Consider the following 14,213-nt stretch of genomic DNA (forward strand, 5'->3'; position numbering starts at 1 on the left):
TACTGCTCCACTATCTTAATTCTTCCTCCCTTTCTTTCATTTTATAGTTCAGAGGAAGGTTAATGATCTAGGATGGATAGGTCTTTTCTTGTTTGTTTCAATTTTTTTTTTATTTAAATTCTAGTTAGTTAAAATATAGTGTAATGTTAGTTTCAGGAGTAGAATTTGGTGATTCATCACTTACGTATAACATGCAGTGCTAGTCACAACAAATGCCCTCCTTAAAACCATCACCCATTTAGCCCATCTCCCCACCCACCTCCCTTCCTTCAACACTCTGTTCTGTATAGTTAAAAGTCTCTTAAGGTTTGCATCCCTTTCTCTTTTTCCCATGTTTGTCTGTTTTGTTTCTTGTATTCTACATTGATTGAAATCATATTTTATTTATCTTTCTCTGACTGAATTATTTTGTTTAGCGTAATACACATTAGCTCCATCCATGTCATTGCAAATGACAAGATTTCATTAATTCTTGTATTCCACATTGACTGAAATCATATTGTATTTATCTTTCTCTGGCTGAATTATTTTGTTTAGCATAATATGCAATAGCTCCATCATGTCATTGTAAATGGCAAGATTTCATTAATTCATTAATCCTTATGGCTGATGTATATATATATATATATATATATATATCTTTTTCAAGACTGCTTTGGCTATTCAGCATCTGTTGTGGTTCAATACAAATTTTAGGATTATTTGTTCTAGCTCTGTGAAAAATGCTGTTGGTATTTTGATAGGGATTGCATTAATTGTGAAGATTGCTTTGGGTAGTATAGACATTTTAACAATATTTGTTCTTCCAATCCATGCGCATGGAATGTTTTTCCATTTTTTTGTGTCACCTTCAGTTTCTTTGATCAGTGTTTTATAGTTTTCAGAGTACAGGTCTTTCACCTCTTTGATTAGGTTTATTCCTAAGTATCTTACTGTTTTTGGTGCTATTGTAAATTGGATTATAAATCATATAACTTCTAACCCAAAGTGTATGTTTGATGTGTATGATTTAACTACCGTATGTTTGAAATTCTGAAATGCACATTACAAAGTCTAAAGAGGGCAAAGTCCATAAAGAGAGTAGTTGAACACTAATCTGTCCTGTTTAGTAAAAGTGTAGTTTAAGTATAGTTCAGTGTCACTGCTGGCGTTTACAACTTTTTCTGCCTATTGCCTACCTAACTCAACTTTTATTAATTTACTTCATGCCATTTTAAATTTTTGCACAGTTTTTATATTAATAAGTAAAAAAAAATTTAAAACTCACAATTATTTTTAGATAAAAACAATATGTTTTAAGTTAAAACACATTTTTCATTACTATATATAACTTCGTTATGTCTATAATTGAATACCTTTATATTGTAGTTTTGTCTGAATTTACCTCTAAGCAGTTCATGAGCCCATTACTTCCCTGGTCTTAAAGTTAATGAGTAGAACCAGAGTTAGGGTGGGAGGATATGGACCAAAGGGAGAAAAAGAAACTGTTCAAGGCAAAGGCCCGCTCACAGCACCAGACATGGAAACCTGAATATGAAATAGAAGGCATGAAAATTTCAAATCACATAAAGCTTTTTAAATTGAGAGGACAAACACTATTACTTAAAGTATTTCTACACATAAAAGTAAATCTAAAAGATAATTAATTAAAACTTGACAGATTTACAGTGTCAGTTCAAAGAGGTGAGAAACTGTAGTGTTTGATCTCACTCTTAAAAGAGGAGAAAAAGGGTAGACAATTTGCTAATTAGTTACTTTATTTTGAACCAATCAGAAAACTTAAATTGCAGGGAAAACAACTAACCTCAGTTTTAGGGTTGATCTCATAATGACTCTATCGGTAGGTATTTTTATTTCCTCTCTGTGAAGAGACTTAGGCTTTAAAACATTAACAAATTTGCCCCCAGTTTCTTAGGAATATGTAGTACAGCTGGCATTTGTACCTAGGTCTCTTGTGAGTGTAATGTTAGTTTCAGAAGTAGAATTTGGTGATTCATCACTTACGTCTAACATGCAGTGCTAGTCACAACAAATGCCCTCCTTAAAACCATCACCCATTTAGCCCATCTCCCCACCCACCTCCCTTCCTTCAACACTCTGTTCTGTATAGTTAAAAGTCTCTTAAGGTTTGCATCCCTTTCTCTTTTTCCATGTTTATCTGTTTTGTTTCTTGTATTCCACATTGATTGAAATCATATTTTATTTATCTTTGGTAAATAAATTTGTATCAAATTTTTTGATCTTAAACACTTAAACACTATAGTGGCTTAAACCAGTAATGTAACTGATACTATAATTTTTACTGTATGAAATGGTGTTTAGTATAATTTTTGATAATTTAATTTTTGCTCTAAATAAAAAATATAAATAAAATGTTGGTTTTATTTCTAGATTACTTATTTATATATCTCTTCTTTTACATTTTATTCTAATAAATTTGCTCAGTCCTTCAAACTTAAAGTTAATAATGAGATGCAGGAGATAACTTTTAATCATTACTTTTTAAATTATCTTCTATTTTATACCTATTTTATATATCTTCGTTAAATATTATCTTCTAATTGTTAATTCCTGCAAATGTTTTTCAGATCCTAGCTTACCAATGTTTCTACTTTTTAGTGATAGTTTAAATTTCACATAATTAGGTAAAACAATTTCACATAATTAGGTAAAACAATTTCCAAACAACATCTAAATAATGAAAGAAATAAAATTTTGAAGAAAAAAAACAATATAAGTAAATACTTTTATGTTCTTGGACTAGTTCATAGCTTCCAGAAATCAAAGACTATCTGAGGGCACAATTATTAATTAACTTAGATTCCTAAACAGAAATATTTATGCAACTATTTTCAGGGCTAAGTCTTTTTCCACTGCATGTTGAACAGAAGTTTATTAAATACTGACAGGCTGGTGAAGATACAATAAAACTTTATGAATAGCTCAATATATAGCTGAACAGTTTCCTTGATCACTACTTTGGCAGCCTCACCCAACTCTTGTACAACAGAGCAAACAGAACAGGCTATGAAATAAGGTAAGTTTACGGATCATATTTCTTTGTTTCTTTCATGTTTCCAAATAATTACTTATTCCCTTAATTCATGTTAGCAATATTCCTGTCTATTGGCACTTGTTTAAAATAGAAAAGATAACATATTTTCATTTGCCATTTTAAATATATATATATCTCTTGTACTAAAACAGGAGAAAACATTTTTAATTTTTTTAAGATATGAGAAAATTTTCTTTGCCCAGCTCTTCATTATAATTTTTGTCAGACTAAGTTGAATCAAAGCATGTTTATTTAATTACTTCATATAGAAAAAAAGATTCAAAAATATTTTGAAATATGTACAAATACTCTAAGTATGACTTAATGTATTTTATTTAGGAAAATATATATAGGCGGAATAGAATACAACAGTTATAAAACATTTAATCTTTTCTAGCAAAACTTTTAAAGATCAGTCAAGTTACCATCTAATAAAGTATTACTCATTTTGAAAATAAATATACACAGAAAGGACATCAATATATAATTTTCCCGAAAATGTTTTGCTTGAAATTACTGTGATCCAAAATGTGATCACTGTAATTACCATTTACAGCATATGAACAATTTTAGTACTGATTGTTTATGAGTAGTCACAAGAGTAATTTAATTTTAATACATTAATTTTGTTCTAATTCTTCAAGATAAAAGGTTTGCTTCATAACAATATGCATTTTTGCTTTTAGACTTTTCTTAAAAATAGAAAGGCACAATCCTTATTGACTTCTTTTTTTTTTTTTTTTAAAGATTTTATTTATTTATTTGAGACAGAGAGAATGAGAGAGAGAGCACATGAGAGGGGGGAGGGTCAGAGGGAGAAGCAGGCTCCCTGCCGAGCAGGGAGCCCGATGCGGGACTCGATCCAGGGACTCCAGGATCATGACCTGAGCCGAAGGCAGTCGCTTAACCAACTGAGCCACCCAGGCGCCCTCCTTATTGACTTCTTGATACCAAAGTAAGATATTACTTTGAGTGAGACAAACTTATTTAAAGTTAAACATTAAATGCAACTGTGTCCTTTCTCACATAACATTGAGCAATTCAGTTTCATTTTCTTAACAGTTTCATATATCTCCTGCCACTTTGATTAAGTCTAGTTTATATTTGGGTTCTTTGAAGATTACAGATGCAATAAACAGCTTATATATGTGTAATAGGAAAGCATATGCTAAGGTTGAATGCTAGTCTTTAAACATTCATTCATAAAGTATACTTTTAAAAGTGAACTTGTGCTTACTTGTCAGGCTCTGAACTACTTCCATGATTATTGCTATTAAGAATATAAAAATCCTGGGGCGCCTGGGTGGCTCAGTCTTAAGCGTCTGCCTTCAGCTCAGGTCATGATCCAGAGTCCTGGGATCGAGCCCCGCATCGGGCTCCCTGCTCTGCGGGAAGCCTGCTTCTCCCTCTCCCACTGCCCCGCTTGTGTTCCTGCTCTCGCTAACTCTCTCTCTCTGTCAAATAAATAAATAAATAAATAAATCTTTAAAAAAAAAAATTAAAAAAAAAAGAATATAAAAATCCTGGGGTGCCTGGGTGGCACCGTTTGTTAAGTGTCAGACTCTTGGTTTTGGCTCAGGTTGTGATCTCAGGGTTGTGAAATCGAGCCTCACATGGGTCTCTGCCTTCAGCATAGAGTGCTTAAGACTCTCTCTCCGTCTGCCCCTCCCTCCCACTCTCTCTCTCTCTCAAAAATAAATAAGTAAGTAAATAAATAAATAAATCTTTAACAATACAATTAAGGAAATTAACATATATATTAATAAGGGCAATAGATATGCTATGTGACGTGGTAAAATGGAAAAAGGATAGATTAACTCTGTCTATAAGAGTAGTAGGAAAGGACTCGCCAAGAACATGGCATTTGAATTAGGCATAAATTGGCACTAACTTAGAAGAGCAAATGTGGAAGGATTGAAGGAAGATTAAATAGCATGTACTTAAGAAGGCATGTTACCCAAGAAAGATGTTGCAGTGGTGGAGATAAGATGAAGGTATAATTCTGAAAATATTTTGGAGATAGAACCAACAGGCCTTTTGAATGATTGAATGTTGTAGAAAGATATGAAAAAGGGAAAATACGTTTTTAGGTTGGGGCAACTCTATATATGAACTAACCTAAAAAATTACAGGAGAAGGGCCTAATGTGAGAAGCCCCCCAAAATATTTTAAGATCAGCAATTTATAATCACTATATTGTACACCTGAAACAAATATTATACTGTATGTTAACTGAAACTAATATTACACTGTATGTTAACTAACTAGAATTTAAATAAAAACTCAAAAAAAAAATAAAATGAGCAATTTATTAAAGCATTTACCATGGAAATTCCAAATTCCTATCTGAGTATATGCTATTGAAGTAAGATTTATATAAAAATCATAGAATACAGAAAAATCAGGGAAACTTGAAGAGTACGAGAGATAAGAGAGGTATAGTCAGAACTAAATTAAACAAATAAAATTTAAGATAATTACTGGAAGAAAGCTCTTCCCAATCTACATTTAGGTATCCTTTGTATGCTAACTCAAATACATAATGTTATCAGAAAATAAATACACATGTTTGATATGAGAGTTTCGTGTATCATACTTACATTTTGAGGGAGGAATTGGAGATGATTTAATTCAAACCTTTTTTTTTGAAGTGACAACTCCCAAATATATATTGTATACCTATACATTTTTCATAATATTTTATATTTGTATTCCATATATATTTATATTCTTTTCCACAATATTATTATAAGAAAGCAGTGTTGGAGTTCGAGAGACAGTGTTTAAAGTAGGAAGAACTAGAATTTTTGACTTTGAGAAAATAGCTTATTTTCTCTAAGGTTGAAGTTCCTAACGGGCAAAATGTGGATAACAACATCTCCTTCAAAAAATAATGAGAATTAGGGGACACAGTGCAAGTGTCAGATTTCTTTAACTTGAGAAAGGCTCTAACATGAGAGAGCAAGGCACATCTGCTTGGAGATCTTTTCTTCCCTTTATGTTTCATCTTAGTTACTGCAATAATGTGTAACTCTATTTATTAAAAATTGCATGTGTTGTTTACATTTTGCCAATGTTTATTATTTTAGATTATAAACAACTGTCTGTACCTCTGCTTGTGTTGTACTTAGTTAAAAAAAGAGGAATGTATATACTCTTATGATAATGATGGTGGCTTACTGTAGTTATATATTTTACATTTTAAATATATATTTTCTTTCTTTAGATGGCAAGGAAGAAATTTACTGGATTAGAAATCTCTCTGATTGTCCTTTTTGCTGTAGTTACTGTAATAGCTATTGCCCTAATTGCTGTTTTAGCAACTAGGACACCTGCTGTTGAAGGTAAGTAATGTTAAAAATACTTGCACGTTATAATGAAGTTAAATAAAATTTGCCCCATAATAATTATGAATTTTTAAAAGTAATCTACATGAGATGAAACATGTGAAGAAAGATCTCAAGTAAGTTACATAATTATTCCAAGTTTTTCTATCCATTATATTACAATTATTTCAATGAAGATCTTGTAATTAAGCAATTTATGTGCTTTGACATTAATGACCTTCCCCACATTGTGTTGCTTGAGAAATTGTAAAGAGGCAAAGGGATCAAAGTGATAATGGAAGGTGGAATAATCATCTAATGTTTTTAGTGAGGTTCTTCTTATTAATAGGAAGACCTGGGTTTTTGCTCTGGCCTTCAGATACTTGCAAAATTGGGGGGCAGGGTGGAAAATCTGGGGGAATATCCTCTTAATTTTAGTCTCATTTTTTTTTTTAAGTGAGAGGATGTATAACAAAAACAGGTAGAGGGAAGGTGAAACAAAACTTGAAGTGTTTATCTTTTTTTTCTGAATATTTCTATCCTAATTTAGAGTAAATGCATACTACTCTGATCCACCCAACCTTCTCTTCTTTCATCATTCTCTCTTGACCAAATCAGAATTAGAAAGGCTGTTACAGATTATCTTTTAGTCTAATCATAGTTAGTTTTCTACTGCCATTAGTCATTTGTTTTACCTGCTCCTAGTAAATTGAAAGCTCACTACATTGTGACATGATCATTTTATCTTACCCATATCTGATTGCTGGAAAGTTCTTATTATATAGAATTGGGATTTATTTTTCTTTGCAGTTCCTTGCTTTCTCTTCTATTCACTTCAAAGTATTGTTTTCCTCCTACTTTTCTCTTCTACTCTAATTCTTGTCTCCTTCTCTATATTCTTTTCCCATCCATATAACGCCATCTTCTTTCTTCATCTATAAAACACATTTTTTCGTAAATGTGGTAGAATGGACATTTTGCTTCCTTTTGAATCTACCTCAAGACCTTCTGTGAAAATATTTTGTTTTTCTGCAGAAACAGTCAACAAGGCTCTGCACAGTCAATTTTTAAATATCGTTTGGATATTTTCCTTTTGTGACTAGGACTTGAATTTGTGGGTCTTTTATTAGCGTAACATTTATTTTTATTTTTATTATATATGTAAATTCATTTGTCTTTCAATGTAAGGTATTTATTACCCCCAAAATCTGAAAAAAAATTAACACCCTGTTTTATTTTATTAACCTCTTTCTTTCCTAGCAATTAGTAATTCTACTTCAACTCCACCTACCACTCGTACAACCACCGTGTATCCTGGTTTAGGAAAATGTCCAAGTGAGCTAAATGATCATATCAATGAGAGAATAAACTGCATTCCAGAACAATTTCCAACACAGGTCTGCCACAAAAGACTTTAATATTTTCTATGAATATATATTAATTAAATTAAGATAATTGCTCAGTATTGGATCAATTCCATATTTTTAAAGATCTAGCCATCAATTAAGCTGCACTTATCTTTTTATTATAGCTCCATATAAAGAGATGAGAGATAATTGAAATTGATGAGCTTGCTTTTCTCTACTTCTATTCAATAAATTAATAAGTTAATATTTTTCCATGCTTAATAAGCTATTGTTAATTTTAAAAATCTTAAAGAAATTCTATCTTTGCAAATCTACTTCTTAAAAAAATATAGCTTTTGACAGTATAAGACATTTTAGAGACAATATGAATGCTCCATAAAAGTATTTATAATGATGGCATTAAGAAGCGTCTGGAAAATTAAGTAATACTGATATTTTGGAAAATTATTATTATTTATTTTTTAATTTTTTGGTAGTATGGGAGAGGAAGCTCAAATGGAGAAAATTAAGGGTAACTTAATAGGTTCATGTAACCCTAAGTTGACTCTTCCTGGTCTTCATAACATACATGGAAATAAAGGTCAATGAGAGTATGTGTGTGCGAACGTGTGTGTGTGTTCATATTTTGTAATATCTATATATTATATGCAATCTATAATATATTATGATATCTATATAATGTAAATATATATTAATCTGTGCATATTAAATATTATACTTTATGTATTATAATGTAATATGCATATCTACAGTATATTATGTAATATTTTATGCATGTAATATACATATCTAATATATATTAAATCTATAATAGACATATCTGAATCTCACCTCTCTTACTCTTTCTATCATAAAAAAATAACTAAATGAACTATAAAATTTCTATTAGCCTTATCTTACCATTGTTACCTCATAGTTAACACATAATTTTCTGGTTAATTTGCTATGAAAAGTTGCAAAACAATGAGACTTTTCTTAGGACAACATCAGGAATAGTAGGTCTTTATAGCCTACCTACTGATAAAAGAGCTAGATAAATAGTGTTTACTGTGACATGCTAAGATAATTGGCCAGATATTCTCTTTAGGTATATTCTCTTTAGGAAACAATTGAAGCTTAACATAGAATTCTATTAGGAACAATATGGGCTGCTAAAATCTTAAAGGGAAACAACATTTCAAAGCCAATGGTTTAAGGTTTTGATGCCTACTATTTTTAATGTCAGCCTGTCAGGTTGCTAAAGAGTGTTTTCAATGCGAAACAAATTAAACTTAAGAATTTAGCAAATTTCAGCTAACATGTATTTGTCATTTAAGAAAAGAAGGGGAACTTAATTTAAGAGCAGCTATAATTCTAGCCAGAGTGTATTAGTCAGCCTGGGCTTCTATAATAAAATGCCAAGCTGGGTGACTTAAACAACACATTTATTTTCTCACTCTTGTGGAGGCTAGAAGTCAAGATGCCATCAGGGTTGGTTTCTTTCTTTCCTTTTTTTTTTTTTTTCTAAAGATTTTATTTATTTGACAGAGAGAGACAGGACGAGAAAGGGAACACAAGCAGGGGGAGTGTGAGAGGGAGAAGCAGGCTTCCCGCGAAGGAAGGCAGCCTGATGCAGGGCTCGATCCCAGAACCCTGGGATCATGACCTGAGATGAAGGCAGACACTTAAGGACTGAGCCACCCAGGCGCCCAGGGTTGGTTTCTAGCAATACTTCTCTTTCTGGCTTGTAGACAGCTGCATTCTTGTGTCTTCAATGGTTTTTCCTCTGTGCATGCCCAGATAGAGAGAGGGAGTGTGTATGTGACCATGCTCTGAAGTCTCTTCTCTGTACAATGACACCAGTCCTATCAGATTCGCACCCAGCCTATGACTTCATTTAACCTTAATTACCTCCTTAAATGCGCTGTCTCCGAATACAGTCACACTGGGGGCAAGGGGTTTAGGGCTTCCTACATATGAATTGTGGGGGGACACAATTCAGTCCATAATACAATCAATCCACTATATAGTAATATACCTATTATTACATATATTTCTATATGCATAATCACACACATATAATAAAAATAAAAACATAACAAATGTATTTTTACCTACCAAAGTTTATACCTACTGATGCATACTTAATCTGTTTTACTTTCTGTTTTTTTCAAATTAAGAAGAAAGAAAATTGAAGTTCACTCATATGTGGAATTTAAGAAACAAAAAAAAATGAGCAAAGGGGAAAAAAAGAGAGAGAGAGGCAAATCAAGAAACAGACTCTTAGCTATAGAGAACAGACTGATGGTTACCAGAAGGGAGGTGGGTGGGGTAATGGAGATTAAGTAGGGCAATTGTGATGAACACCGGGTGTTGTATGGAAGTGTTGAATCACTATATTTTATATACACTTGAAATTAATATTACACTGTATCTTAATTAACTGGGATTTAAATAAAAACTTAAAAATAGATTAGGAATTAAAATAATAGGGGAAAATACCTGAAATCTTGAAAAATTGGCAGAATAACAATATAAATAGCAAGTATCAAAATCTATACTTATAAAATAAACCAAAATTATTCATATTTTAAAAGCAAGAATGAGGATATACATTTTTAAACTAATGTTTTGGTGTGTATATGTAGTGGTATGAGTGATGTCTTCCAAAAAATTTATGTCTACTTGGAGCCTTAGAATATTACTTTATTTGGAAATAGGATCTTTGCAGATGTAATTAAGTGCTAAATGAGTTTATGCTGGATTAGGGTGGGGCCTAAATCCAATGGCTGGTGTCCTTATAAGAGAAGGGGATGCATAGAAAGAACTATAGGGAAGAAAGCAGTGTGAAGATAGAAGTAGAGATTGGAGTAAGGTATCTTCAAATCAAGAAATCCTGGATTACCAGGAGCTTTCAGAAGCTAGGAACAGACAAGGAAGCAGTCTTCCCTAGAGCCTTAGAGGGAGCATGGTTCTGCTACCACCTTGAGGTAGGACTTCTAGACTCCAGAATTGTGAGAGAATAAATTTCTGTTGATTCAGACAACCCTGTTTATGGCTGTTACAGCAGACCTAGGAATCCAATACAGTATGTTTGAAAGAATTTCATGCAACTCCATTTTACTGTATATTTTTTTTATTTTAGTAAAATATGATTGTAATTTACTTATTTCTTTTTTCTTAGCACCTTTATACCTTCCCAGATCAGTATATCTACATCTAATCCTACCTCTTTGTTTTGTACCAACATTTTTTTAAAAACATTTTATTTATTTATTTGACAGAGAGAGACAAGCAAGAGAGGGAACACAAGCAGGGTAGTGTGAGAGGGAGAAGCAGGCTTCCTGCTGAGCAGGGAGCCCAATGCTTATGCCGGGCTCTATCCCAGGACCCCAGGATCATGACCCAAGCTGAAGGCAGATGCTTAACGACTGAGCCACCCAGGCGCCCCTTGTACCAACATTTTTAAAAGCCTTTTAGAAAGAATACTGCAGGGTGCTTGGGTGGCTCAGTTGGTTAAGTGTCTGCCTTTGGCTCAGGTCATGATCCCAGAATCCTGGGATCCAGCCCTGCATCGGGCTCCCTGCTCAGCGGGAGTGTGCTTATCCCTCTGCCTGCCGCTCCCACTGCTTGTGCTCTCTCTCTTTGGGTCAAATAAATAAAAAAATCTTTAAAAAATAAAAAAATACTACTGTAAATAACAATTTTTATGTAGTTATCTCTTTGTATTATTGGGAGTATATCTATAAGCTCTATAACTAGAAGGAAAATTTCCTGATAGAAGTCACACATACTTTATATTCTGATAGATAATGACCCTCTAAAATATCAGATCCAATTATACTTCCATTTGCAACGGACACGTATGTATGTGTATACGTGTGTGTGCATGTGTATGTGTATCTGAAGCCATTTTAATTTGATGTTAAAGTAGGAGAGAAGTTAGCATGTCAGCTACTAAAAATGTAGGCTTTAAACTTCTCTTCAAGGCAAATAACCACGAAAAAACATCTCACAGATGTTCAAATTATGAAAGTGTGTCACACTATTAAATTCAAATATTAAGTATATTTTTAATTATACGAATGTTAACACACAGCATTACCATGTGGCTCCACTTTTTATATAAGGATATATAATTTTTTCCACTTCACACAATCTTTCCATACAGATCATAAAACTACTCAAGAGTTCAGTGTTTTGCGTTATTCACTGGATGAAATGTCTGCAACTTGTTGTGGCACCTGGCACATAATATTAGTTTAACTAGTTTACTTAAATACTAAACTAATAAGTGGCTGGAAATAACTGCCTTAAGCATTTTATGTAGGCTTGAATTCAGGGCATGTCTTCATCTTTATAGCCTCACTTGCAGTTTGATACTTAATTGATACACAAAAAATAATTCAATTTTTCTGGGTTGACTACATGACAACAGAAAAGATTATAATTACTCATAGGGCAGAAACTTTTATTTTTTTTTAAGATTTTATATATTTATCTATTTGGGGGAGAGAGAGAAAGAGAGAGGGAGGAGAGGGAGAGGGACAAGCAGGCTCTGCACACTGAGCGGGGAGCCCAATCCCACAACCCAGAGATATTGAGCTGTGATCAAGAGTCCTGTGTTTAACCAGCTTAGCCACCCAGGTGCCCAGGGCAGGAACTTTAAAAAAAAAATATGGGCTTAGTAGTATATCTTGAAATCTGGGATTGTGATACCTTCAGCTTTGTTCTTGTTTCTCAAGGTTACTTTGGCTACTTAGGTCTTTGTTGTTCCATACAAATTGTAGTATTATTTGTTCTGGTTCTGTGAAAAATGTTGGTATTTTGATATGGGTTGTATTGAATCTGTAGATTGCTTTGAGTAGTATACTCAAATAAAAAAGAAAATAGAAGTTGGGGCACCTGGGTAGTTAGTCGGTTAAGCATCTGCCTTTGGCTCAGGTCATGATCCTGGGGTTCTGGGATCGAGCCCCACCTCGGGTTCCCTGCTCAGCGGGGAGTCTGCTTCTCCTTCTCCCTCCTGCTTGTGCTCTCTCTTTCTATGTGTCAAATAAATAAAATAAATAAAATCTTAAAAAAAATTAAAAGCAAACAAAGAAAAACCATAGGTTTCTAATAATGTGTGTTGACATGTTAATTTGATAAATCACAACTCAGAGCATCAGTCTCTGGTAGGGTGTAATTAATTCATTGCTATTTCTGCCAAGTGAAAGGAACAAGAGAATAGATGATATGTTAACATATTATATGCTTGAATAAAGAAGCTTGTTTTTTCAAACATCTAATTCAAACATTTATTGGAATGAATGAATGCTTAGACTGACACATGATCACAGTACTAATCCTATGATTCCTTCTATAAATGTTTCATCAGGCAGCTTGTGCCATGCGAGGTTGCTGCTGGAAGCCATGGAATCACTCTCTTATTCCTTGGTGCTTCTTCGTAGATAACCATGGCTACAATGTTGACAAAGTGACAACAACAAGTACTGGTGAGAAATGTTCTCATGGTGATCCAATATAATATATTTTAAGTGGAAAACAAAAAATATATTTTAAATTTTTCTTTGGAAAAATATCTTAAATAGAATCAAATGGGAAGTTTGTACACAAGAATGTTTAAATTGCTTATATCAAGGATTTATTTTTTGCATAATTGTATCTTCCAAATAATAAAAGAAGTCATTATTTGTGATAAAGGCAATATAATTATAAAGCTAATTAATAATTATTAATCTTTATAAACAAAATTATCACTCATGCCAACTTTTTTCTTCCTTTAAGGACTTGAAGCCACATTAAACAGGATATCTTCACCTACGCTATTTGGAAATGACATTCCTAGTGTTCTCTTCACAACTCAAAATCAGACACCCAATCGTTTCCGGTTTAAGGTTTGGATTTTATTTATAAAGGGGAGTTAATCATGAAAAGCAGTGATGAGCACACCCTTCATCTTACCAAGACGTTTTCCCTCTTAAGAAATATTTATTCGAAAGCAAAGGACTAATTGAACATGTTATTCCACTTTCCTGAACCTGTTTCCTGAAATGTAACATGAGAACAGTTCGTCCAGCAGTTATTTTTGAAGAATTTCATAATATAGTCAATGTAAAATATTGGATATAGTGTCTTGAGAAGAATAAACACTCAATAAACTTTAGTCATTTTTATTATTTCAACCACAGACTATGATGAAGAATTAGTTTAAAATTTGAGAAACATATTAATTGTGCTGTATAAATGGGACTTTTACTTACTAGTTCTTTTTACTGGTATCACTTTTATTCATGATTTTAAAGAAACTAATTCCTGCTATTTTTTAAGCAAGTAGTTTACTTGTATTGTCTTTTGGATTTGGAAGTGAAAACAACATATCCTTTGTATAGTACTTTTGTAAAGCAATTTCACAGGAATTAAGAGGTTATTTTTAGCAAAATTTAAAATCTTCATGGGATTTCTAAGGGGATGAACACTGAAAAG

At 32.7% G+C, this 14,213-nt stretch overlaps 1 protein-coding gene across 1 annotated transcript in view; it reads left to right on the top strand.

The window, feature by feature from the left end:
• Nucleotides 1-2,976: 2,976 nt before the first annotated feature.
• The window catches only part of SI (sucrase-isomaltase), a 99,412-nt gene continuing 88,175 nt past the window's right edge, over nt 2,977-14,213 (top strand). Inside the window, exons 1-5 of the mRNA XM_032406206.1 lie at nt 2,977-3,037; nt 6,282-6,399; nt 7,642-7,778; nt 13,105-13,222; nt 13,515-13,624. Coding sequence (XP_032262097.1) covers nt 6,282-6,399; nt 7,642-7,778; nt 13,105-13,222; nt 13,515-13,624 — 483 coding nt within the window. The 5' untranslated portion in view covers nt 2,977-3,037. The remainder of the gene's footprint in view (nt 3,038-6,281; nt 6,400-7,641; nt 7,779-13,104; nt 13,223-13,514; nt 13,625-14,213) is intronic.

Source organism: Phoca vitulina, unplaced genomic scaffold (genome assembly GCF_004348235.1).
Source record: "Phoca vitulina isolate PV1807 unplaced genomic scaffold, GSC_HSeal_1.0 scaffold8, whole genome shotgun sequence".
Classification (NCBI taxonomy): domain Eukaryota; kingdom Metazoa; phylum Chordata; class Mammalia; order Carnivora; family Phocidae; genus Phoca; species Phoca vitulina.